At 36.1% G+C, this 27965-nt stretch overlaps 1 protein-coding gene across 6 annotated transcripts; it reads left to right on the top strand.

Moving 5' to 3' along the window:
- Positions 1 to 502: 502 nt before the first annotated feature.
- LOC116305159 (serine/threonine-protein kinase A-Raf) lies at positions 503 to 27965 on the top strand. 6 transcript variants are annotated; one of them, XM_031715012.2, is made up of 21 exons: positions 503 to 630; positions 6118 to 6369; positions 9533 to 9634; positions 10700 to 10933; positions 12619 to 12722; positions 14246 to 14294; positions 14839 to 14895; positions 15196 to 15263; positions 16129 to 16224; positions 18918 to 18980; positions 20522 to 20654; positions 21306 to 21354; positions 21720 to 21964; positions 22142 to 22253; positions 22785 to 22869; positions 23132 to 23308; positions 23392 to 23438; positions 23848 to 23966; positions 24505 to 24636; positions 24902 to 25036; positions 25444 to 27965. In XM_031715012.2, exons 1-21 carry the CDS (start codon positions 601 to 603, stop codon positions 25630 to 25632), a joined length of 2478 nt encoding a protein of 825 aa, XP_031570872.1. In that variant the 5' UTR covers positions 503 to 600; the 3' UTR covers positions 25633 to 27965. The 6 variants fall into 6 exon arrangements, with proteins under 6 accessions (XP_031570872.1, XP_031570871.1, XP_031570875.1 ...); XM_031715011.2 differs by having other exon boundaries at positions 21717 to 21964; XM_031715013.2 differs by lacking the exon at positions 503 to 630 and adding an exon at positions 2413 to 2741 and having other exon boundaries at positions 21717 to 21964.

The following is a 27965-nucleotide window of genomic DNA, read 5'->3' as shown; positions in this document are numbered from 1 at the left end:
CCTTACGTACCCCCTTGGGTGAATTCCAGTATCCTCGCCAGTATCCTCCGTTTTCAAGACCGAGGGCACAGTTTTTCCCTATCCGGACCGACTATAGGACAGTAAATAACTTTTTTCCCCCGTATTTTTTTACTTGTTTTTGTAATCGTTTTGTGTTGTCGTTTAGCGGCAAAGGATACCGGACCGCGCGCGCGGGCAGATACTGACAAAATACCGCCCGCTCAAACAGCCAATCAGAACGCACGATTTTTTAGGATACCGGACCGGAAAAAAATAATTATAATTATAATATCCCCTTCTCAGACCATCCTACCCCTTCTGGAAATTGTGTTCTGGAACTGTACAATATACGCCCCCCCCACCCCCCACCCCTTGGAAGATCCAACTCCCTGCATTTGCTAGATTATATCAGGTCCACACACATGTAACATACTTGACGTGCCAGACATTTGACTTCAAGGGTATCATGTTACAAGACAGCCTGGCTGTCGATCAAGGTCAACTAACGTATTTTGAGTTTAACAGAGCATTGGAGTAGGCTCCAGCACAAACTACACAAAGATTCATTATTACAAAACTATACATCATCTTACTGAGACAATGGCAAAGAAACAGCTATCTACACCCCAGGTAAGAAGTGACGCGTAAAAAATCAAATTGTTGTTAAAGTTCTTGTCATTTTACGATGGTTGCCTCTGACTAATTTCGATATTCTCTAAGCGTTAGTGAGGAAACTCCAGTTTGTAAGCAATAAGGCTCCTAGCAATCCTTATATACGTAAGAAACGGAAAGTGCTTTGAAATTTCCTTATTAGATTTCCGACTAGAAATATTTTGATATTAAGTAAGTAACTCAAGTTGACAGTGGTTTATCCCGACTTAGCAACGCAATGTACAAGTTAGTCAGAAAATATATCGCTGTTTCTCAGGGGCAAAAACGTTTTAACATTAGAACATAAACATTAGAATATTCACACGGTATTGGAATCTCGTGTTGTCGCTGTTTACGGTTGTCGATGAGAGGTTTACGTACGTTAAGATTTGCGTCATCGATATGTGTTTAGCCGGGAACTTTTGTATGGGTCATTATAACCATGGTAATCGGTCATAATATACGTTTTTCGGTCCATATACAAAGAGTAATAACACTACTGCTTTTCGCATTTTTGCTTGTGTTAGTATTATTTTTGGAAAAGATGATTATAAAATTATAGCAGAGGAGAATGTCAGCCTGACCGGTATTATATTTAACTTATCTTCGTGTATTTCAATAGGTGTGGCTTGCCACTCCCTTGACCTGCCCCACCTCACCCCTCTCCAACCTATGTCGTGGTTGAGTCTTCCCCTATACATTGTAGACTTACTACTTACATGTTTTTAAATCTAAGTTTCTTTCAGTATGCTTCGATGTATGTAATCAGTTCTAGCCTCTTCTTTCCCTCCCTTTCATCTTCCCTCCTTTCCCTTCTCCTCTCTTCTCCCCATTCTTTTATTTGGTATGATTGTAGTGAGTTTCAAAAAGGGGGGACCTTTACTCCACCTACCCTTCCCTCCCCTCTTCCTTTAATACTATTGATCTTGGTCAAGGGTTAAGACCATCTCTATATAGTTATTACATTTCATATCATTTACAATAGATACCAATAAGACACGCATATATAAGCATCGCCTTTATCTGTGTTAAGAGATTAAGATAAGCGTCTGGGTGCATGACAGGAATCATGTCTAAACTTCTCTCCTCGGCCTAGCACCAACACAGGCAACCCATGCGATGAAAAAAACTTTAAGCGCGGAAAAAGCAATGCTGGAGCACGCAGGCTGGAAACTCGTATTTTGTTTCGTGCACATTGATGTTCAATGACCTCCGGACATTAGAGGAAAAAAACTTACATCAAGAATTAATTTAAGACGGTGAAAAAAAGGGTTTTGCTAATAAAGAAGACATTTTAAACTCACTAAAAAAGCATCGAACAAAACTGACTCTATTTGCTTTAAATTTAGGATGAAAATTAACAACTAAATAGTGAGAAAGTATAACGGACAAAAGGACCCCAGCCTCCCCTCCCCTATCTATCAAAAATGCACTAAAAATTCTAAATCATAACTATAATTTATCATGTAGTTTAAATGAAGGAAATATGGTTCTACATTCTTGCGCTTATAAATTTTTTAAGGTTCTTTTTTTCTTCTTGAGGTAATTATCCATTTTGTCAACGATCCTCTGTTTTTGAAATCAAGCCAAGTGCAAAGCAAGTCACGTGATATCGAAACAAATGATTACGCTTGTTTATTTATAAAAATACAGTGAAAAATAACCCGTTCTGACAGTTGGACCGGTGACCTGTGAAAATAAGCCAATCACGAGCGAGTTTTCTTTCACAACACAGTTTAATAACCTGCAGTGGAGCAACGAGTTCCGATCTTCTCATTAGGGGATCGATCTCTAAATGATGTTCAACACATAACATCCAATAGAATTTAAAACCTTGTTGAAGAAACAAGAAAACCAAATGAATTTGAATTTTAGTCCTTCCTGGGATTGTTTCTTGCTTGGAGACGTGCTTCATTATTCAAGCGTAAGACATCGTCGTTTCTAAGGACTTTGACGTCGGTAAATGCGATGTGGCGCATCAAATACCACTGGTACTGCAAGCAAGCTACAAAAAAACCTCCACAATTGTAACAAATGCTAGACCTGGACTGCTCATCTATCGTGTTAGACATCACAGCTAGCTTAAAAAGGTATATCTGCATATTTCAAAGCTTTTATTTGACTGTAAAAAAAGGAGAAAACAGATTTTTCTCTAAACATCTATCAAACTCTATGGTAATTACTAAAATATCTGAGTAAAAAATAACTCCCTGTTCAGCTCTGGTTACTAGTGTAGATTCTATTTGAAATAGCCTGGCGCTGATTATCAGGTTGGTAATTTATTTACGTTACAGAGAGAGAATTTTAGGTTGTTTCGTGGTGTAACAGGGGTCTGGGGGATCTGACTACATGACGTCACAGATAGCATCGACTAATACTGCGAAGGCTGATTAAACTAATATAAAAGCGCAAACCCACCACCACGTGGAAGACACGACGCTTTTTAAACGCTTTATCAACACGGGAATATTACGTCATGGGAAAACGTGAATTGACTTTCGAATGGCTTCCCATTTTCCCTGCTTTTTGATCAGTTGGTAGCTTTTTTTAGTGTCTTGTAACCACACAATTAATTTTACAAAATGTGAACATTTTGCCACATGTCAGTAATAATATCATACTCATTTGGAATAATTTGGCTTCTTTTTCAGCTGCTCGCTTAAGAAACAGTCCATTTAAACTGTTCTTATTGGATCAAGATAATCGTTTAGACTTATTTCTTAAATTATGTCTGATTAATGCGAACATAAACGATTTTCTTTCTTCCTTGATAATTGACAAGAACCCTTTTAATTACGCATTCTGAACTTAATGGTTATCTGTAATCAAAACCGTTGTCACGTCCTCATGCCGGAAAAAAAGTGTATCGAGTTTTTTGGGTATTTCACATTGTGGTCCGGCGATTCTTCCATAAACTGTGACCAGAGTGAAGTTGGTGTCAGGTTTTAGAGTCAGATTTTTGAGTCAGGTTTTCGGATCTAGTGTCAGATTTTTTCCGGGGGGCGTCACATCATGTTGAACACAAAGTGCTCTATATTCGAAGAAACGCTTTGATTTACTATAAGACCCACACCAAGCTTTACTCACACGATATTTCTTGAGATTCGTTGTCTTTGGGGATCGAAACACTCACCTCAAAGAAAATAAACAGCGGTTTCAGATTTTTTGAGCTGTTTTATCTACTATCAACGGGCTTCATGCCACAAATACTTCGAGTACCGCTCCCATATATCGAGTTACTGAACCCTTTTATTTCAAAATGTTGACGCACTTTTTCTTAACGAAAAATATCCATGCTTTACGTCGAATAAGCCAAGCCGTAGTTTGATGTCCGAATAAACTGTCGATGAAGCAATGCACATAAAAGCATTAAGAAATATTACTTGATGTCAGATTTTTGAGTCAGATTTTTCTGTCACGCCGCGTGAGAGAGTGATCAACAAAATTCTCTTTTCAACCATTATATTTTTCTTGAATTTTGACATCTCCCAACAAGCGGCATTTCTACGGGATCTTCATGAACGGAATCAAACAAAATCCTTTCTTTCCAGTCGTTTTTTTTACAATGCATGCAGTAAGACTCTATTCACTGCGTAACCTCGTTTTTATACTTCAGCCTTTTATTTGTACTCATGATACACATTCAAACAGATTGATGAAGCCGTTAAAGACCCTACCATCATATCGGTTAGATTGTTGCTATGTAGCTGAATGCTAAACACTAATCGTGGGAAGTTGATAATGATCGCTGAAGTATCTTTCGTGACATCAAATGTAGAAACACATTTAAAATAAACAATGCATTCACGAAAATCAGAGCGGTGTAGGGGTATCAAAGTGAGGGTAGTCTCGGATTGACTCAAAAATCTGACAACAAGTGATATTTCTTGGGGAGACTAGATTTTGACTTCCAAATGCGTTCATGAAGATCCCGTAGAAATGCCGCTTGTTGGGAGATGTCAAAATTCAAGAAAAATATAATGGTTGAAAAGAGAATTTTGTTGATCACTCTCTCACGCGGCGTGACAGAAAAATCTGACCCAAAAATCTGACCCAAAAATCTGACATCAAGTGATATTTCTTAATGCTTTTATGTGCATTGCTTCATCGACAGTTTATTCGGACATCAAACTACGGCTTGGCTTATTCGACGTAAAGCATGGATATTTTTCGTTAAGAAAAAGTGCGTCAACATTTTGAAATAAAAGGGTTCAGTAACTCGATATATGGGAGCGGTACTCGAAGTATTTGTGGCATGAAGCCCGTTGATAGTAGATAAAACAGCTCAAAAAATCTGAAACCGCTGTTTATTTTCTTTGAGGTGAGTGTTTCGATCCCCAAAGACAACGAATCTCAAGAAATATCGTGTGAGTAAAGCTTGGTGTGGGTTTTATAGTAAATCAAAGCGTTTCTTCGAATATAGAGCACTTTGTGTTCAACATGATGTGACGCCCCCCGGAAAAAATCTGACCCTAGATCCGAAAACCTGACTCAAAAATCTGACTCTAAAACCTGACACCAACTTCACTCTGGTTAAACTGTGACGTCCAAGGTTTTGCAAAGTGTCTACAGTATGTCCTCAAATTACACTTTTCTTTTGTGTACTTGGATGCAAAATGAAAGAAAAAGTCATATCTTTAGCCAAGGCTTTCAAAAGTTAAGCTTTCACTCAACTCGATCGTAATAATAAGTGAGTCTAACAAATCAAGAAAATAATTCAAACTCATCTAAAAGCGTGAAGTTTGCATGAAGTTTTCTTGACCTTTTCTACTCACTTTGTTTAAGTCAAATGCTAATCGAGTATTCCTAAGGATATATTTCACAATTTATCAGTTTTGTCTTTAAGATTTATCGGCTATCACCTAGTTCAATAGATATATTGTGCATGCTGATAAAGATTATAGCGGCCATTGAATACAACTCATCATTAAAGCACTAAGAAGTAAAAATAATCTGTTAAACTATTATATCTATTGTGAGCATTAATATAAATCAGCACAACCAACCAAATCAGTCCGGAATTCTCCTCGTTCATTAACTGGCTTACAGCTGGGGTGGCGGGCTCCAGACTTGAAATCAAATCATATAGTGATTCCCGCCAGGAAATGATCAAACATCTGGCGTTGGATAAACAAAGGGTAGATACTACCACTACACTATCACTACATGTTTCATTTCCATCCAAATTCAAAGATTTTGAAAAATCTTTTTGTGTTTTTACCGAGCGTGGTTGCCATGGATACTTCATTATCTTGTTGACTCAGTTTCGTTTGCATTTTTATGCCGGATTTCAAAGACTTAATTTGATCCATCACCATGGCAACCTGAGCAATTCGTTGCGGATATCGGTGATATTCATCAGCTTTGTTTTTATTTCTTCCGGTTATTCTTTCAAATTTAAAAACTATAGAAAATTAAGTGCATAATCTTTTTTTTTTTTTTTTTTTTTTTCCTCGTCTATTCCAGATGACGCTTTTTACTTGCTTTGGCTCAGAAGAGGGTCCATACAATCCTCCACCTCCTCCTCAACCTCCCTCTTCGTCGCCAAAGCCCTCATTTAGATTCCCTCGTCCGCACAAGCGCCATGGAGAGTACAAACCGCATCTGGAAAGAGAGAAGATTTTTGGACGAAACTGCAAGACAATCGAGGGCTGGTATTTTAGGCGAAGAAGCAAACAACCACGACCGAAGCGGAATCGACAGTTCCTCATCGCAAAGGTAAGCTTTGAAACTTGAAACGATTCATGCTATGATACATGTTGAACAATAGATGAACAAACCCTAAGTACAATGGTTGGGAAAGTGATGATAGATAATCACGTTCTTGACAAGTAATGTTAGGAAAATCATGCAGTGCTTGTGTCGCGCACAGTTGCAAGTTGCAGATAGAGAATCGGTTGCATGTATTACACTGCATGCAGCAGTATTGATATATATTATGCTGAAGGTTCTACTATACAATAAAATTGCGCGCGAAGATGAATTATATTTTCATACTGCACTTCAAGCTCTCTGTCAACTGAAAATGGAGGGAAGGAAGGAATACATAGAGAAAGATTAGAGGAGACATATAGGCAGTGGGATTATATTTTCCATGCATATTCTTACGCAAAGCCATCAATCCAGCTGCTAAAGTAGTTCGGTAACACGTTCCAGACTTATTGATTAAGGATTAAAAGTTTCCAGACTCTAAAATCTATGAACGATAATTTGCCTTCCTTCCTAGATGATCATTAGAGTAAAGTCATTATGCCCGTAATCATTTCAGACACATGAATGCTCTCTGTGCTAATACGTTTGCCAAAATCAAGGCGGATCTTTCTTCGTGCCTTCATTACGCCTTACCTCCAACCAGAGCCATCCTCAAACGGCCTTAGGTCGCACAACGCCTCAGACATTTCCTTGTTTAAATGTAGGACTGAACGTTTTAAAAAGAGTTTTGTTTAAACAACTTTAACAGCAGATTCCATCAGTTACAGACATACGTAGTATTTAAAGTATGATTATTTAAATATTATTGGTATTCACATCATATCAATGATTTGTGATTTTAGGACTGTATTTCTCCGCGATAGTTATTAATATTATATATTTTGGCGCGCTATTTTTTTTTCAGTGTGCGCATGCTCAGTGCTCACTAGCGGTTCCTCAATCTCGTACCCAGAGCCTGCGTTTCTTCTGGCCTGCAGCGAAGAACGAGGGCTCTGGCATAATCCATTTTTTGGCGCATGCGCAATTTTCGAAAAAGAGAAATATAACCGATCAAAATGATCAAATTAAAAATTAAATCAAAGCAAAAATCGAAGTAAAAGTTAAAGTAAAGATCATAGAAAAAACTAGAAATCGGGAAAATATTTTTAAATTTTGGCAAGTCTTTGAACGCATGCGCTCTTGAACCGGAAGTCCAAGAAATCCTGGTCTCAAAATATGGATTATGCCAGAACCCTCGTTTTTCGCTGCAGGCCAGAAGAAACGCAGGCTCTGGGTACGAGATTGACGGTCCCTCTGCCATGTTGAATACATTATTTTGAATGTGTAACATAAAAACGAGCTAGACGAAGAATGGGTTGTTTCTCGTTCTGTTTTTAATAAAACATCGCAGAGTGTCTTCTATCGTCTTGGCGGATATTACAGAGTGCTTTCTGTTTTCCTTTACAACCAAATGCATCCATTTCGATCCTTTTTAGTCAGGAAAATGTACTTGAAATACATAGACAGCTGCCATCGCCATTTGTGCAGTTCTCTCGACGCAATAATAATATTCAGTTCTTCATAGGCGGGGATATTATTGATGAACCGGATCTTCCTGTGCGTCATGTTTAATGTGTTTTATATTGCATCTGTTAATCCGTCCTTTTTCTTTCTACAATTATAAAATACAATTTATTATATTGCTTTTAACTAGTGTTGGTTTCAGCAGTTCTGTAGTAAAATTCATTTGCTGAAGAGGGTATTCTCGCTCTTCAAAATGCGGACTTATTTTCGTTGTTCCTTATAACGTGCATTTTCTTACTTCCTCGCTTTCTCCCCATAGGGGAGGGGTGACAAATGTCTTTATATGAATGTTAGTCTTCTTACTTCCACGCTTTCTTCCCATAGGGGAGGGGTTAGAAGAGGTTATACACCAGATACAGTAACGCCTTTAATATGAATCTTAGTCTAGCTTCTTGCTTCCACACTTTCTTCCCATGGGGGAGGGTTGAGAAGAGGTCTTAATCCTGATACAGTAGACTTATGAACTATTGATTAAAGACGTATTTCACGGTGAAATATCAGACGGCAATTGCTGATCAAAATTTCGAATGCAAAGCTACTTTGTTTTGAATAGTCTAAACTGCTGTTCAATTAAGTTAGTGGCTAAAGACACCGACAATCTTCTGCACTCAGTTATAGGATCAAAGCCAATATCAACATCTGAACTAAGAAGGAACACGCAAGAAGAAAACGTGACAATATCTTATTCAATTCAGCCCAACGTGCAAACAATCATTCATTTTCGTTCTTCTACTGGAAGCGGTATCTCTGTGGCTTCCGGTCCCTTCCTCGACACTTCCGCTGAACTGTGTTTTTCCAGGACTACGCGGTTGTACACCCATATTCGGAGATGCGTGTACCTTTCGTGTTACTTACGTGTTACTCACGTGTCACCGTGCTAGTTGCTTGTCTAATGCATTCCTTATGCATGCAGGTGTGTATGTACGTGCTACCAAGCTACAATTTTATTTTATATGTTTTCCAAAAGGGACCTTAATTTTAAAGTCGATAGTCTGTTTGTGGGTGCTGTTAATACCAGGACTACGCGGTTGTCTACCCATGATTCGCATCGAGTAGCGCTTTATTGTGAGTCTAGACACTCTGCCCGCCTCGTCTAATATCCTTTCTGTAGACTGTCTGTGTGTGTCATCAATCATTCTCTTTATTTCCTAAATGGCCTTTTGACTTCCGGTCTACGTTTCTAAAGTCACTTCCGTGACTTCCGTTGACGAGTCTGTTACCAGGACTATGCGCTCCTTACCCATAATCCCTATCGAGATGGTTAGTTCTTGTGGGTCTAGTCACGTGATGTTGTGTTGTTCATCCAAGCAGTGTTCATGATGGCGGTGGCTAACTCTCTTCACCAAGACACTTTATTACTAAACAACGAACCTGACATCGATATTTCCAACAACCACGACTCTGAGGTACTCTACCAAGCCTTAAGTATCCATCAGCCGGTTTTCTAGAGGTCTAGAGATGGTCGTTGTCGTGCTTGGTGTGGAGTTTGTTGAGGGTTGATTTTTCGTGCAGAAGAGAGTCGGTGTTTTTGTTTTGATGGTGAGGTAGTCAACTCCCGGGTCGAGCAGACCTGACGCTCAATATCCTTTCTTTTTCGTTTTTGCAGGTCAGAACAGTACAGCATGTTATTCGACTTACTAAAGAGAACCTCGAAAAGCTGAATGCCCAGTTTTCGAACATTCAACATCCTCCGTCGATCATCTTAGAGGTTTTGATTTTATTCATTTGATAATGGCTTTTTTTCTTGCAAAGCGTCTACAAAGTGTGCAGTTGAACTCATCCCTTATCTTCCCTACAAGGAATAATTTTCCTAGGATTATTAATTAACTGACTAGATTATTTTTTCGCAGGCTATTTTCATGCGAATCTCATTTACATTTCCAAAAATTATCTCCAACAAATTCAATTTCCATTCCAGCTCGCCACTCTTTAAATTACGGAGCTTTAAATTTATGTTTGTCTTAATGACGAGATATTCTCACCAAATTACTATTTTTAATAATTGTGTGTTTTTGTTCATTTTTATCATCGGTGCATTATTTTGATGGTGTAACTGTCTTATATTTGCAAAAATTATCTAGTAACTTCTGGAAATATTACAACGCTAGAGTTCAGATTATTTCTTTCTCACGTTAAAAAAAGCAAAAATATATAAATATATTTACTACCAGTTTATAGTCTGCATGTTTGAAAGTTTTACTGTGAAAAATAGTCAAAAATATCCGTATTAGTGGTGTAAAAATCTCATGGTGTGAATGGATATTTTTCTCTATCGTTGACGACTTTGATCGCCTCGAATTTGAATATAAGTTTTTTGCTTGTGTTGATTTTATGCGATCATATAAGATCATTGAATAACTATGTAACCTAATGTTTTTCAAGTAGTTATCTTTTTTCAGAATCTTTCTATTTCCATTTCGTATATTCATTCTTCATATCATAAACCATGGCTATGTTGTTTTTCAAGAAAGTGACGTTCACCGACCGACTTTAATCATTTGGTCTTTGTCAAATAATTTTATATTTACCAAAAGACGAACTCAATAGAAAAAAATGTTTTTAGATATAAGTAGGGCCTTTCGCATGTGAGATCTAGACAATATCCCTCGTGTTGAAAGCGCTAACAAGCTTTTATTTTGGTTAAATGGATTGAAAGATTTAAATGAACCCGGTACGCCAGTTGCTTGATTGGTGGCTGTTGCGTCTAATACTGTAGCTTATTCATAGCATTTTTCATCATCGCAATGAATAAACTATATTTTGCCTTTTGCAGGAGTATAATGAATTAACAAGTAAGCTTTCTGAACTGGAATTTCGGGAGAAACAGTTGCTTGAATGTAGAAATGGTGCGCCAAGTTCGACTAGTTCAAGCGCTGCACCATCGTCGTCTTCTGGTCCAACTTCACCGACTCTAAGTTCACGGAATATCTACGCTACTGACAATCCAACTTCTCCTCCATTACGAGCTCATGTGAGGGCTTATTTACCGAATCATCAGAGAACAATGGTAAGCGTAATTTACTGATAAAAATACATCGGGAATATATTCCATTTAAGTGTTAGTTGTAACACTGAAATCTATCAGCCTGCTAATTGAATGATGTTACTTTCTGACATCAAAAACATTATAACATACTACAGTACTACTTATAAATTTTATATTTAAAAATATTGATTGATTCATGTCATTTATGCATGGAAATATAACTAGGTTGTAATAATAATAACACAAAACTCTAATAGTTTTCTATTATACATGGTTGTGATCACTGACATACAATTAAGCTTTGAAACTGTCTAGAAATACGTCTACTGTTTACATATAATGGGGTTGTTTTCTGTTGCTAGACCTATCCATAAAATTGTCTGTATTCAGATAATCAGTTTATACTCGAAGTTTTTTAAATGTTGGTTTTTATACTTTTATTACTTTTATGCAAATGCATTTCTTGATGTCTTGATCTTATGTAAATTAACATCTTTTCTTTGTTTATTAAAGTTATTCATTTGATGTATTATTTTTAAGATTGGCTTTTTAAAGATATATTTCTATGTTATTATTTTGAGTTAATGTGAATTTTCATCCTTCTTGAAAATAAGGTTATGAGATGTTTCCAAAAAGTTGGCTTTTATTAGCATTTGCTTAAAGGGTGTAGTTTTAAATGATGAGGAAAATCAATTAGCAATCAAATTTATAAACTTATTTTTGGTTATTTTTGGTTAAAAATAAGTTTTCCTTAGGCAAGAGAAGGGAAGTATCAATCAGCTGGTTAAATCTTCAGTTAGCAATGACAGGCAAATACTACGTACAAAATATTGTATTGCATGTTCTCAAAAACCATGTAATATCATAGGCAAATAGTCACTCAAATACTCTTATTAATTCTATAGCTGGTATTAATAATAATAATGATAATAATAATAATAATAATGGAAACTTTTTTATAGTATTCTACTTGACTCATATAACTTAGATGAAAGTAATAATAATAATGATGATGATGATGATAATAGCTATTGTATAAGATTTGGAGCTGATAATAATAATTGTATAAGATCCAGGTGCTGTGGAAAGGGTTGGGCAAGGGGGGCTTTAGGCCCCTCACTATTTCCCCTCCCCCCATACACACTTTTTGGGGTGCTCCCCTGCCCTCGTAATCATAATCATTATGTAATCATAATCATTATGTAATATATACAGTATGAGTGGCCGTGTTGTATCAGATATACAACCATGAGGCGTAGCCGAGTGATTGTATATCTGATACAACACGGCCACTCATACTGTATATGACGTCTAGGTTAGTTCCTTTGTGTTTCACTAAAATTTTCAAAATTAAAGTGAATTTGGCCAAGAAAATCCAACTTAAAATTTATGCAAATGAACACAATTTTGTATCAGATTTACAACACTCTTCACGGTCATGATTTCTGTTGTGTTTTCCTCATAAATTATTAATGAGTTTGATAATATTATTATAATCATCATCATTATCATTTTATATATTTCTTAATTATTATTATATTCCAACATTGTTCTTTCTTTTTTACCCTTGGCTTGCCTGTCTTTATGCACAATATCCCAAATACCTCACCAAACATCCAAACCTCATTTACATTATAAACATGTCTATATTATTACATTCAAATCTCATTTACATTATTAACATGTCTATATTATTTTCTGGTTAGATTAAATGTAAGTTAGAAGTGACACTTAGAGAAGCTTTGGACAAGAGAATGAGGACAAGAGGGATATTGCCAGAAACTTGTTTGATATTTCACTGTGAAAGCAGGTAAGATTATGAGTGTGGCTTATTAGTATGTGCACATGTCTCTGTACTGTGATATTAAAGCATTGCTTATGTCTATATATTGTGATATATAAACAATCTGGGAGCTGTAGAGCCCCGGGGGGGTACTCCTATACATGGACTATACGGGGATGATCCGCTGAACAGGGTATAGTTTATCGAGCTTCTTGTCATAAACAGGGTATGCAATTTTACTCAAGTTCCAAGTTCTTCCTGAGCTTCCTGTCATATTCAGGGTTTTTATTTGCATATTGACCGAAACTGGCTATTATGGTAATCAAAAAAAACAATATGCGAGCTGACATGATAATTGAAACAGGAACTCAGTGCAATGAATTATATCTTTTGTCATAAACAGGGTCTACAAATTTGAGTTTTTTTGTCATAAACAGGGTACCCCTTTCAGAATCCCAACAGATCACCCCTACCCAAATTCTGGCGGAGTAACCCCCCCCCCCCCCCCCCAGGTGTAGAGCACTCAAAAATGAAGAGAAACATTTTGCTATGCTTTGTGCTCCTAAGCTTGCTTTTCTTGGGATCTACGTACAGCTCCCAACATGTTTATATTGCTTTTATAAGATATTTTTGAAAGATTTCGTGTAAGTGTGTCTCTGTCCTCTGATATAAAAATGATATCCAGCCAACCAATATGCACGTTATATTTCAAATATTTCATAAATATGATCATACAAGTAATAGGGTCATCTAACTTTGTTTCACATGATTCCATTAAATAAATGTTTGAAATAATAATTATGTATGACATTTTGGGGCCAAACGGTTTTCATTATAGAATTTCTATAAATAGTTACATCTTGGTTATTGCTATTCCAGGGATTGTTAAGGTAACTAGGTTTATATCAACTTCAAACACTAGGTGGCCCTATCTTTGAAAACAGAAGGCTTTTTTTGGCTCATCTTGTTCAAATTCTATATTAATTTTTGGTTTCTAAGGTGATATTTTACCAGTCCAAGAATACAGCCCTGTGATGTAGACTTAGCAATATCATTAGAACAGGCTTCATGCGACTTGAGATGTAATAATTTTATATAACGTATCCCTGTTATTGGTAAACAAAGAAATAATACTCAAGGAAATGATGTCATCTCAATATGGAACAAAAGTGGATTAAGTTTATTGCATACTGGCGTCATTGTTTAAGAAAGAGATGTTAGCTTCCTTAATTACCCCTTTTCAAAACTGCACATTCTTAGTTGAAGTTACATTGTCAATAGTGAAATATTTTTAACATTCAATCTAATCCATTTATTTGACCAATTAGTAGGTTGATACTAAAATAAGACCTATGAGCTCCAGTCAAGAACTTCTGACTATTTCTTGATAATAAATATATACATTTAAAAATAAAACCAATGTTGTATATTTTCTTTCAAATAGTCATTTGTCAACTTGTGCATCGTTAAAATAATATTCACCAATGATGACTTTTCCATCAGTGAATAATCGTAATTACTAATCAACGGTAAATATTCTTATTTATTAGAGATATTATTCCATGGGATACAGATCTCTATGACCTAGAGGGAGAAGAGGTAAGCGAATAATTCAAAAATAATAAACAAGCCAGTGTAACCAGCCACAATTCCAGACATTTATTTTGATTTATACAGGACATTTTGAATTCACATTCTGAGATATTGTACAAAATATATAAATTATGGTAATATAAATAAAATAAATAAATAGGATTTAGCAGTGGCATTTCCACAGAGTGGCTCTTCATCCACTGTAATTCCAATTGGAATTTAGATGTTGATTTTTGCGGAGGGAGGAAAACAGGAGAACCCGGAAAACCTTCAAAGCACAGAAGAGAACCAACAAGCAACTCTACTCACATACAACACCGAGCACGGAGGGACTTGAACCTGGGTCGCATTGGTGAGAGGCAAGAGCTCTCACCACTACACCACCTGTGCTTCCCAATAATATTAGACAACCCTTCCTGCATACATGACAGAATAAACTGACATCAGGGGAAATTGTATGGGCTGTATAAATAGCTGTTCCATTATGTTTTAAAGCTGTACACAGCTGGTATTGTTCATCTTTATTCATAATATACGATTGCTTTATTAGATTTCTGTAGAAATGATTGATGACCTTCCTAGAACAAGCAGTATATCTCATAATTTTGTAAGTTTGTTGGATATATCATATAACTAGACCAAGTTCTATTTTGTGTAATGCATTTATTACATGTGCCAAAGACTATCCAAACACTATGGTACTTGGGTTTTAGACACTAGATATAAAGAATTCATTTCATGTGTATTTTTCATGCATATTGTAATATAGAAGTTAAGGATGCAGACTGCATTTAACCATGATAAATTAAATTCTAGTGACATGTCATTAATTCCTAAAATAGTGTTGCAACATCTTACACTGTATTCCTTCAATTTATGACTCATTATAAACCTCTTTGTCCTGCAGATGCGGAAAACTTTTTTTACTTTAGCATTCTGTGACAAGTGTAGGAGACTTTTATTCACTGGCTTCAGGTAAAATACTTTGTGTTTAAAAAGAAAATATAAATTATAGTAAAATTTGCAATGGTAGTAAATGGGTCATTTGCATGATATGGTAATGATCAATATCAGGATCCTTTTGCTGGATTGATTTGCCCAGTTAATTAGCACCAATTGTCTTACTATTCTCACAAGGGAATAACAATTAAGGATCAAAATTTGGGAAGCATTCTGGTAAATTGGTTGTATAAAAAAAATTAATGGTGCCATAATGTAGATTGCCTTCCAAATTTTATCTATGCCCTGAAACAGCCTTTGGGCTGATCAAAGTTAGGACGCATTTATCTTATAGATTGAGATAAGGACATGTCATATTGATTATCTCACTGATCAATTGCAATTATTTAACCTTCAATCAGCACTTCTCAATCACATGCATGAAATAATTTGTACAATTTTCTGTCTTGACAAAATAGAGTATTGGTGGACCTCGATCAAAGTGTTTCCATGGCATTGTCGAAAAACACAAACCTTTTGAAGGGTACGTGCCTATGGAATGTCATGGAAACGTCTTGCTTGAGGTCCACCATAACCTTCGTCACAAGGCTTATTGTATGATTTAGCATGTGATCGAGAAGTGCTGCGAAACTAAGTGTGACATTCTTCTAATGTTGCCAACAAAGTTCTGCCCTACCAAGGAGTATTGACTATATAGTCAACTTTAAGTGTCATATTGCTGGTTTTCAATCATTCCCATGAGAATGAAATAACACAAGACATGGCAGCCATGTTAGATGATATAATGAAAGAGACTAATGATAAATCTTTTGTTAAATGCATCCAACATGGTGGCTGTGAAAACAATCAATACTAAGATAATCAGTATCATTTTTGGTAGATGTCAGACATGTGGATACAAGTTCCATCAAAGATGTGCTGCAGATATCCCAATCGTCTGCCAACAAGCAATAGATGAACATAACTTTTATTTAAGGTATGTGTAACAAATGAACAAAATTACATTTCAGTAATAACAACAATCTTTATTTCAGTCATCCCATTTCCTATTTTTATTTTTATTTTATTATTCGATGACGTGTTAGGCTGGAGATCTGGGGGAATTTTTTCAATGAAGGATAAACAAAGGAAAATAATCCAAAATTTAATTTAAAATTATAAATGAATCATTTTATGTTTGTTTTAAAGTTTCTTTTTATGTTAAAAGTTTGCTGTTGGCATCATAAAATTTGCTGTTCATATGCTGCATAACCTTGTAAAATATTTTTGGTTTTAACCCTGAATGTTTCTCATAAATTTGAGTATAAAACTCTATGAAAGAAAAGAAAGAAAGAGTTACTTTTTAATGATCCCAAAAAAAATATGAAATGAAATATGCATAACACTGATAAAACTTCTTAAAACCCAGAAAAAGAAAAAAGAGCGTTAGCATTTCCAAAAATAAATTTGACAAAACTAATGAACGAGCATTGTGTTTTAAATTATTTAAACCCCATTACAAAACAAAGTTGAAATGTACATTTTTTGTGTTCAATGTGTGTGTATTGTTACCATTGTTACTATGGCAACAGATAGTGTAAGTAACTTTTAAGTAATTATAAAAGTTGTCACTATGTTGTTGCTATAGCAATAGCATAATGTATTGCAAGTGTGAATGCATGTATGCATTCATGTTGTTATGTTGCATGTGATCTATCACACTCACCGAGACCACTATTGAAATGTTAGCCAATCATGATGTAGAGTGTGAATGAAGTGAAAGCAGAATCAGTTTCATTTCAGCCAGTCACTATCTCTCATTTTTATGGTTGTTCTTAAGTTGTAAGATTTTTCGCAGATATAATCAGGTCTAGGCTTTATACTTGCTTCTGATTGGGTTAGGTTTGACCTAGTAGAGCGGATGCAATTAAACCATGAAATAAAATCAAACTAAATAAAATAAATAAATCACTCTTATTTAAGTGTCTAGTCGTTCTAGCGCTTTTGCACTAATTGGGGACTTTTCGCTCACACGCACTACCACTACATTAATATAATGTTCTATGCACACAACGCTCAACTCTCATACTAACTAATAGTATCTAGTATTTAGTGACTAGTAGTCACTATTACTCAACCAGAACATTTATTAAACAAAAGATTTGTCTTTGTATGATGAATGTTCCAGTTGAGTGATAGCAACTATTAGCCACTAAACAGATACTATTAGTTAGTATTTAGTTTGATTTTATTTCACGGTTTAATGGCATCCGCTCTACCAGTAAGGCAGGCTGTGTAGCAACTTAAAACCCCTTTGAGTGGCTACTTAGGCTAACTGTAAGGTTGCTTTGTTCTGACTCTACATTCTGATTGGTTGACTTCCTAAGAGTCGTTACAGTTAGTGTTGTTAAGTGGTTGTTATGGTAACAGGTTGTATATACAGGTTGTTTATAGTGTAAGTGTATGTATATGTAAAAGTAATGTATTATGATCTTGTAATGTGATCACTTCTTGAGTTACAAGTATATAAAGTTGTTAATGTAATGTAATGTTTCAGTTTACAAAACTTGTTTCTTTGATAACTTAATACCAGATCGTGTATGAGTGTCTATTAATTCATGCATTTGTCTTTTTCGTATTTCTTCACCATTTTTGTCTGCAGCTATCTTTGCCTCTTTTTATATGCTTGACTGTGTTGATGTTTTTTCAGGTCTGTTAGCATACTGTACACAATCCATGTCGTGGTCAAAACTAGCTTAGTTTGACAGCTTGTCACTCAAATCAATCCTTCCTTCACTCCAGGGTTCTCATTAGACATCAAAGTATTTCTTGCAAAACATTTTTAAACATTTTTTTCAATTGTCTTTTTCATTGAGTCTTTATATACTGTCAATCAAAATTATGTCATTAATATTTTTGATTGACACCACCAAAAATAAATTCCAGCTCACATTTCAAAACATGTTAACACTGTTTTCATTGCTATAATGTTGATCAAGGTTACAGTGCAGACAGGGACATCGGGAAAAAGACCACCCGGGAGGGGGGGGGGGGGTACTCCCATATGTGAACTATACGGGGATGATCCGCTGAACAGGGTATGGTTTCTTGAGCTTCTTGTCATAAACAGGGTATGCAATTTCACTCAAGGTCCAAGTTCTTCCTGAGTTTCTTGTCATACTCAGGGTTTCTACTTTTGTATTGACCGAAACTGGTTATCATGGTCGAAAAAAAACGATACTCGAGATGACATGATAATTGAAACAGGAACTCAGTGCAATATGTTATATCTTTTGTCATAAACAGGGTCTACAAATTTGAAGACCACAGTCAATCAAATATGATATTGTTCAGTACCTTTACATACTCTGATAGATGGTAGTGTAAATTACCCAGTTTTCTCCTTGTGACTGTTGTCTTGATCAGTGTGTAGCAAAGAAAAATACAATCCATTTGCAAGTGAAAATAAATTTTCTTTTGAAACCTAATGAAAACCTTGTGATTTCTCCTCTCACTTATTTCTTTTTTCCCACCATTTTGGTTCAACATTTCTTATATTTAAGTTTCCACATAACCATGCTGGCTCTCAAACTAAGCTAAATAAACCTTCTTTTGTGTTCCTACTGCTGGTACGCTGGACGACGTGCATAAAGTAATGTTTACTATTGTTTCTGGCTCACATATCTATAGGTTTACTGAACAGACTGACTGTTTCTTTGATAAGATTATGGAAATATGGAAGGAGTTCAAATTGTTAGTGGAAAGTATTCCCTTTGTATCTTGTTTGTTTGAATAAACTAACTAACACCCTTGCATGTGCTCTGACCATGGCTGAGTCTTCCTTTAAAGTACTTCAACACTATTGATTTGTTTATTATCTTTATTTAAATAATAATTTTTAATACACTGTTTGCAAGCTTAAAGCATAAATTTATAAAATTGTCTAAACATAAATGCAATACAATTATACACAGTCATGTGGTGTATTGTTAAACATTCTACACCAGTTGGGCTTCTGTTCATGATCATTAAACCATCAATCACTACCACCAACAGAAGAGGGTTAAATAATAAACTAAAATGGGGGTAAACATGGTATATAATCATACTTAATAATTATAGTCGATGGTGTTGGTTGTCGTGGATACTTTTTCAAGTGTAAATGACTTGGTGATTCTTGCAAGTCAGTTTAGAAATATTGTATTTTTGCAAGGAAAAGATTAACAACACAAATTGCAGGAAACTTTTTATCACTTCTCAAAGCCTTGCACTAACAAAATTCTCATCAGATGTCTCTTAGTTTGGTCTTCTTAATAATATTAATAATGATAATAATAATTCCTTTATTTGCCGAGGGTAGCACTAAATAGCAAAAGCTATTCTTCTAATAAACCTTGGCCCTCCTCTTGACTGGTCACATTGACTGGTTACATATTGATCAGTCAGATGTGGCTGGCTGGTTGTCATGTCCAGCCATTGAGAAGAAGATATTTGTAGACCAGAAAGCATCTCTTTACTGGTTTTATAGTGTGCTGATACTGTGCACCAAGTGATGTCAATCATGGACACCTAGCATTTGAAAACCCAACGACAGACAATAGTTTTCAAGCTCAAATCATTGCACTGTATTTTTGGACACAAACCTCATTTTTCATACCACTTGACTTAAAATCTGATTCTTTCATTCTAAAATCTATATTCAAAATGGTGGTTGTATGTAGCATTAAGCATTTGTTTCTTCTAATGCAAAATAATAGATTAACATTTGCTCCTCATAAACAATGGGATATAATATGCCACTCAATTTGGTTAAACTCTGAAACAAGGCTGATCTAAAAGAGTTCATTATGCCAGGATTGGAAACTATATCTTAAAAGCTTCCCATTAATCTTCTATATATCTGTCTGCTTCGCTTTTGATCATTTTAATTTCCCATTTCTGTTTGCAATTTCATCTTTTTCTTTTTGCAATGAGATTTGCCAAAAAAATAATGTAAAAATGTTCTTTACACAATTCTTTATCAATACATATTTTTTTCTTGCAAGAATTTCCAGTCATCTGCACTGTCTCATAAACAATTAATCATCATAATCATTTTTACATGTAAATTTAAACCTGAATTAAAATATTGCCCAAAAATTTCCTAAACTTTTTCTAATAGTTATGCAGTAAAAAGTAGTTAGAACAGTATAAGCCCAGTGTGTACTTGTAGGTACTGCATGGAGCATGATATCATATTTATGCTGCACAAACAGTATTATGCACTTAACACTATGGTATCTGATTTAATCAAGGTTGTTAGCAAGACACAACGAATTCGCTGATCCAGAGGAGCCGAGTAATGGACACCCACCCATAGCTAGAGAACGCTCTATATCTGCACCTAATGTCTGTCTAAATTCAGTGGGAGGAGAGCTGTTTTTAGAGGTGGGTGTAAAGTGTAAGACAGGGAAATTTTCTCAATTATAACATGCACTATCTTGTGTAGGTGGATTTAGGGGTTGGCCTAAGATAAGGGTTGATTATTAAATGTCCTTTTTTCACGAGGGTAGCACTTAATAGCCAGTGGCTAACAAACCTGTGGCCCTCAATTGGTAGTTAGGAGTTGATTTTTGCGGAGGGAGGAAAACCGGAGAACCCGGAAAACCCTCAAAGCACAGGAGAGAACCAACAAACAACTCTACTCATATACAACACCAAACCCTGCGGGACTCGAACTCGGGTTGCATTGATGAGAGGCAAGTGCTCACACTGCTATGCCACCTGTGCTTCCCATGATTTTTATTGGTTAGTCATAGATCCTCCTCTAACGCTGACATTTTCTGGCCCCTATATTTTTTACTTTAATGCAAAGTTTTCCAGCTTTCCATTTCACTGATACCAGGATCTGCTCCTTACTTGTAATATGGACACCCTGTTATTACAGACACTTGTTTTGTCCCAGTGATACTCTAGAATCAACCACCCTAATACTGCCACGCTATTTCTATGGAGATTTACTGATTAATAGGGTGTGGGGTTTGACTTTATGTTTCTGATACATCACTTTTATGACTGTTGATGTGTGCTATTTTCTAGGGTGCCTTCCGTACAGCTTCTTCTCGACAGCAAGTAGCAACCATCTCAGGTATAGTAAATACAGCTTATATACAGCTATTTCAAAGATGTTTGGTGAAGGTTTTGTCCTATGCTGCATGTTGCTTATCAAATTTGAAACATATTTTACTCATATGTTTATTATGTCAGCACAGAGCTAAACATAACAAAAAAACATGCAGACATAGTTTGGTAAAATCCATATTTTTGTGATCTTTTGCCAATTGCATTTGCATCAAACATAGTGCATTTTGGACTCGGAATGCGACATGCAATATTCAACACGCAACAAAACCTTTGCCAACCTTTTTTTAAAAATAATTTAATGTCTATTAAAATTCCTTTACTCTTTATACTTAGATTAATACATTATTAATAAATAATTATTAATAGCAGGTGAAGGAAGTCGGATGCTGAAAACACGACACATGAGCGAGAGGACACACCCGCATGTGTCAGACTTGTTTGACAAGAACGTCAATGATATTCATCCACGTAAAATGGACCACAATCCTAGTCTAGTTAATGGTAGTGCATTTAGTGATCAGCCTCCAAGCCCTCAGAAAGGTGCAACATCGAACCTTCGGTGGCCAAGAGGTAGAGCAAAGTCTTCTCCAGATCAAGAGTCGACCAGAAAACAGGTATGGACTGTCAAGATTTGAGTGGAAAAGCATATGAGTTGGATTTATTGTGCTTGACCACCCAACAACATTACCAATGAAACTGAATGGTTGATGGATATACTGTTGAACTAATGTTATTGTTTAAGTTTTTCTTACAAGGATTTGGAACCTCAATGTTCATTGTTTTGTTTATAGAGACAAAGAGCCAACTCTACAGACGACTGGGAAATCCCAGAGGGTGAGGTACAGATGGGTCCAAGAATAGGATCAGGATCTTATGGGACTGTCTACAAGGGCAACTGGCATGGTGAGTTAAACAAGACATTATCATGCAGACGTCTGATTGGTCTTTGTCGAACATTAGGAAAAACTTCAAATTTTATTGATACCCTGAAACAGCCTCTGCGTTGATCAAAGTCAGGGCATGACAAACCCAGTCCAGGTTTTGTAGAGGAAGGAAAATTGGAGAACCCAGAAAAAACCTTGAATCAAGGGATATTTGGAAAACAGCCATCTTGGTTCAATCCTCAGATCCAGCAATATCTGCGAGTAGATACTGTATTATAGTTTCTGTCCTGCATGTGTTTGGAGGTTTTTACTTGGGATTTTTTAGTTTTCCTTTTTTCATAGGAACAAGCTGCACTTTTAAATTCATCAACTATGGGAGTCTGGCTTTTTAGGCACAGAGAATTGAGGCCCACCCTTCGAAAATAAGGATAAACTCAAGGAATCAGTTTCTGAAAAGCGTCAGTCAAACTGACATTCATTCTTGGCAAGAAACAAAATATTTAAGCATGAATTTATTTGAATATTTAAATATTAAATGAATTATTTACAGGTGCTGTAGCTGTCAAAACTCTTAACGTGTCTGACCCCACGCCGCAGCAGCTACAAGCTTTTAAAAATGAGGTATCAGTGTTACGGTAAGATATTGACCATAAATTCTTGATCCTCTCTTAATTAACACATCCATTTATATCACATCAATCTCTCATTCACTCTGTCAGTAAGCAAGTCCCAAAGCTAAAAATTAGAATTCCCCCATCCCCCTTTGCTAAACTTCGACCCCTCCACTCCTCTTGAAGCTTCCCAAAACATTGTAAAAATTTTGTTGACCCCCTTCATGCATGGAATGTATAAGTGAATGAAGGTGTCTTCTAATGATAATTCTATTGTATTTTGTAGGAAAACCCGTCATGTTAATGTACTGCTATTCATGGGTTGTATGTCAAAACCTAAGCTCGCTATTGTAACGCAATGGTGCGAGGGTTCCAGTTTATATCGTCATCTTCATGTACAGGAGACAAAGTTTGAAGTAATAAACTTGATTGACATTGCTAGACAGACTGCACAAGGCATGGAGTGAGTAGAACAATGTTAGATGAAGTGTTCAAATAGATAATTAGATATTTTTTTATTGACCAGTGGTTGATTTTGTGTTGCAGCTATCTCCATGCTAAAAATATCATTCATCGGGACCTCAAGTCTAACAGTATCCTTTTATTATAATGCAAACTGTTTTGATGATTGATGATGGTGACAGTGATAGTGATGATTATGATGATGGTTGTGATAAGGTTGAATATGTGATTGTGGTGATGGGTTGATAGCGATGTGTTGATGATGATGATGTGATGATACAAGATGATTGTAATGGTGATGATGATGATGATGATTGGTGACAATGTCATTGACACCCAGGATGTAGATGATTGTGATGATAAAGATAATGCGCTGGTGCTGCTGCTGCTGCTGATGTAGTGTATATATGATAATTTCAATGATTACGGTAATTAAAGAATCGATATTCTGGTAAACCAGTATTCTTACATGTTCTACACACTCTGATTATCTCTGCCGTAGCATTGTAGTATTTTAGTTTTTCTTTAACCAGCAAACAGATATCTTCTTACAAGAGGACTTGACCGTAAAAATAGGAGATTTTGGTTTAGCCACCATCAAAACAAGATGGAGTGGTAGTGAATATGCGGAACAGCCCTCTGGTTCCATTCTATGGATGGTGGGTATATATATATACATAACACTATTAATATATACTAGTCACTTTGCTATGCATGCTCTGATTGGTCAAAGTGGTGCTTACACCATCCACATGCACAACAGGCTCGGCAAAGAAGTGTAAGAAAACTGCGTTAAAAACTATAGCAATTTTTACTGCTCTTGGAATTCCTTGCAAACGCAACTGAATTACTGCAGTAGAGTGCCCTGGGGACAATAAATAATGATTTATTTGTAACTGGTGTATTTGCGAGTAATGGGTCCTGGAGTTTTTATATTCATACCTTGCAAAGCTCCTGGAATTTAATCCTCTCTCAGAAGTACAATTTACAAACCCTAGCAAAAAGTGCTTATTGAATGCTTCGTATTGAGTTCAGTCATTACAGCTATCTTTATATAGAAATCAATGACAATCCTAGCATATATAGTTCTTATTGTTTTCAGAGTGTTTGTTTAAAGATTAAAGACGTACACCTGTCCTGACGCAATTCTCCATATAAGGCATATAATTTCTTAAAATTCCCATGTTCTTTTTTCAGGCTCCAGAAGTGATAAGAATGACAGACCCTAATACATACTCTATCTATTCTGATGTGTATGCGTTTGGTATCGTCATATATGAATTGATCTCTAGTTCACTGCCGTATGTTCATATTGGCAATAAGGACCAGGTACGTAATACAGGCTAATGAATGCAGATCACTTCCTTACATGTCAGTTTTGATATTGACAACTCTTAAAGCTCCAGTGTATGCAGGCTTAGTGCTGAAGATATATTGTTTGAGTGGGGAGGCCTTTCCAAAATATTATTTCAAAATGTAACATTGCAATCGGCCATTGCCACTTCACCCCATCACTTATGAATGCTCACTTATTAGTTGTATACGCATACTGTAGTAATTGTTGTGCATATTACAAAATGTCTTCCATTTCTAGATACTTTACATGGCTGGAAGAGGGTACTTGAAACCAGACATGAGGAAAGTAAGAAAAGATATCCCCAAGTCTCTCAAGACACATTGCTTGGAATGCATACGATTTTCAAGAGAAGAACGGCCTGCTTTCCCCCAGGTAAGTTACTGGTTTGATCTCTGCACACACTACAATGATGTGAATTGGGGTTGTTTATGACTTGCATTGTTTTCTCCCATTAGGGTTTTTCTCTTAAATTTCAAATTTTTTTCGATACCCTGAAACAGCCTCTGGGCAAGTTATCAAAGTCAGCGTATGGCTAACTCACAGATCGAACCCTGAAACACCCTTTGGGCTGATCAAAATCAGGGCATGGCTAACTCACAGATCGAACCCTGAAACAACCTCTGGGCTGATGGAAGTCAGGGCACAGCTAATTCACAGATTAAATTGGAATTTAGAATGATAGTTATAAGGTTTTGCGGAGGGGAAAAAACCGTAGAAATAGGAGAAAAATCCTTGAATCAAGGGAGAGACCAATATTTTCCTCTCTGTTTTCATTGTAGATTCTAGCAACCCTTGAAACTATACATAGAGCTCTTCCAAAGATTCTACGAAGTACATCAGAACCCTGGAACATTGGGGCCAAACTAACTGCTGACGACGTATTCTTTGGACCATCTGTCCCAGAAACGCCCATCAGTCCATTTGGTAATGACTTTTCATTTTTCACTAACGTGGCATCAGGTTACTAAATACAAGCTTTATTTATGTATCTTGCCACTAATTATATCATTACAAGCATGGCAGTGATTTGTCGATCTATTTTTGGCATTATCAAACGTGTTTGTCACCAATCTTACATGAATGTTATGGCGCTGGCTTGCCATCATATAGCATCCATAATTTTAAAATTTAAGACTTAAGAAGTCCTGCATAAATGACCTACATGTACAAACAGACAGTGATTTCTCAAGTCCATTAAATGAACTTAAAAGTTACAATGCAATTCAATCAGTGTGTGTAATATTAAATAAAATGGAAATTATGAGCGCAGAATATTTTGAGAGTTGAATCAAAAGGATCTACAATTAGCAGATCCTGTTTGGTTTTATCTTTATCAGTTTAATTAATTTCTAGAGAGATGAGTCTAATGCTTGTCCAGGTGTCTTATAGTGTTACTACAGTATGCTCTAGAGAAGTCTATGCATGAGTGTACAAGTTTATTATTGGATATATACATGTGCAATCTGATTGGCTGTCACTCCATGATTGGTCCACTCTCATTTCACTAAAATACAGAATCAATTAAATTTGCTGCTGCAACAATTTGAAATTGGTTTTTGGTAGATGTCAAACAAGGTGTTTTCAACAAGGTGTTGGCAACTCTCTTGCATTACCCTCCAAAAACCTTTTTTTTTTTTCCCGCCACGGTAACTTTGACTGACATCCACCAAAATCTACTTTGAATCACAAGTGTACCGTGTTATTGAAAAACCACTAGGTGTAGTGTTCAGTATCAAGTTACTACTTTATACTCATGCAGTCTGCTCTCAGGCAGTGAATTAATAAACCTTTCTCCACATTCTCACTTGTATTTCTAAATGTATGAAAAAATGCTTAGCATACTTTTCATTTCACTTCAAACCTGCCTAGGCTGAATGGTATTTAGTGCGCTTGCAATTGCTCTGTTTATTTTCTTTTTCTCCTCTTTCCTCTCCCTTGCGCTATTTTGGTCCATTGGAGAGCTATGCCAGGTCTGCTCCCATTTTCATACATGAATACAGTGAGACCCATGAGAATAGTTTACTGTTCTTCACAGAGTACTTTAATGTTCCATCACCATGCACAATGACTTTAATACTTGTAGAGTGCAAACATTATATACATAAAACAGTACTACATTTACATAACTAACAGCAAGTTGTGCTGAATAGCACTGACGAAAATATAGAAAACAATAGACAATTGCACTATTTTGTACTATTTAGTGCAAAAATGAAATTAGTACTGTTTTAATGGATTGAGTGTCTGCACTCTATAAACCTAAGCACTGCTATCTTTAGGACATACGTGTATGTTGTAGCACACCATGGAACATCCCCTGGGCTTTTTATATTCATGAAGAGAATTGGTGTTTCTACCCAACCTAGACCAGCATGCACCTTGTTTATGTACAATTGTAGTTGTTCAAAAAGCCCATAGTATTTGAACCATACTCATGGTCTTCAAGAGTCCTAAAATCTGGGTACAAATTCCAATCTAGTCTTTCTTTTTACCTGTCTGTTTTTAATGATCCAAGGATTTTTATTACATACATAAGATACCTGCTCGCATACAAAGCATTGAGCTATTCTAGCAACATGTTTCTCGCTACATTGCTATTTAATAATTTAATTTCTGTTTTGAGTATGAGTTGGCAGTATGCAGCAGCCCTCTGTTGTTGAGGGGATTGGGGTGACGTCCACTCTTCTTGCCCCTAACAGCAGAGGACCGCTAGGGTCGAGTGATTCCATTTCATCTGTGAAACAGAAAGCTAGAAGAGAGCATGGCTCATAGGAGAATGAAAATGAATAAAGACAAGCAATTATGACTATAAAATAGACTTTACTTCATTCATTAAATGGAATTGCTAATAGAGATAAATAGAGTTATTTTGTTTTAACCTGTGGGGGAAAGGTCTGATGGGACTAGTACAGCACCATGGCTTCCTGTTTGCTGGGTGCCGCTGCATGCATGGTAGTGCAGTGGTTGTCTAAGTTCTCAAATATAAAGTAGTAATCTTGCAAAATGATTATAAGAATAAGTTTTCAGGAAAGCATGAGTCCTGTTTTGAAATCAATTCTAAGGCTCCCAGCTACTGAATGTACAGTTATGTGGTGATAGTGGTTTATAGGTTGTGTGTGTGTGTGTGTAGTCATGTTGTGTGTGTATATAAATGGGTGGGTGGGTTATCAACTGCTGTGCACTGTCTTGGCAGTATTTGCTATGGTTGGGGTGTATAATGTACATTAACATATAACTAAATTATAACTTGTCAAGCTAATGAAAATTACTAAATGGCAACAATGACGACAATTTTCATATT

Source organism: Actinia tenebrosa, unplaced genomic scaffold (genome assembly GCF_029948245.1).
Source record: "Actinia tenebrosa isolate PJP-AT-01 unplaced genomic scaffold, QUT_ActTen_1.0 PGA_scaffold0__85_contigs__length_37466705, whole genome shotgun sequence".
NCBI classification, from domain to species: Eukaryota; Metazoa; Cnidaria; class Anthozoa; order Actiniaria; family Actiniidae; genus Actinia; species Actinia tenebrosa.
Note: the sequence above shows the minus strand (reverse complement) of the source record. Positions and strands in the feature narration are given on the sequence as shown.

Excerpts from the sequence above, each read along its gene's own strand:
- LOC116305159 (XM_031715011.2), top strand. The coding sequence starts at position 601 with ATGGCAAAGAAACAGCTATCTACACCCCAG. Across the intron at positions 10,934-12,618 it reads CGAATCATCAGAGAACAATG|ATTAAATGTAAGTTAGAAGT; the intron begins GTAAGCGTAATT and ends TTTTCTGGTTAG. Across the intron at positions 23,439-23,847 it reads TCGGGACCTCAAGTCTAACA|ATATCTTCTTACAAGAGGAC; the intron begins GTATCCTTTTAT and ends ACCAGCAAACAG.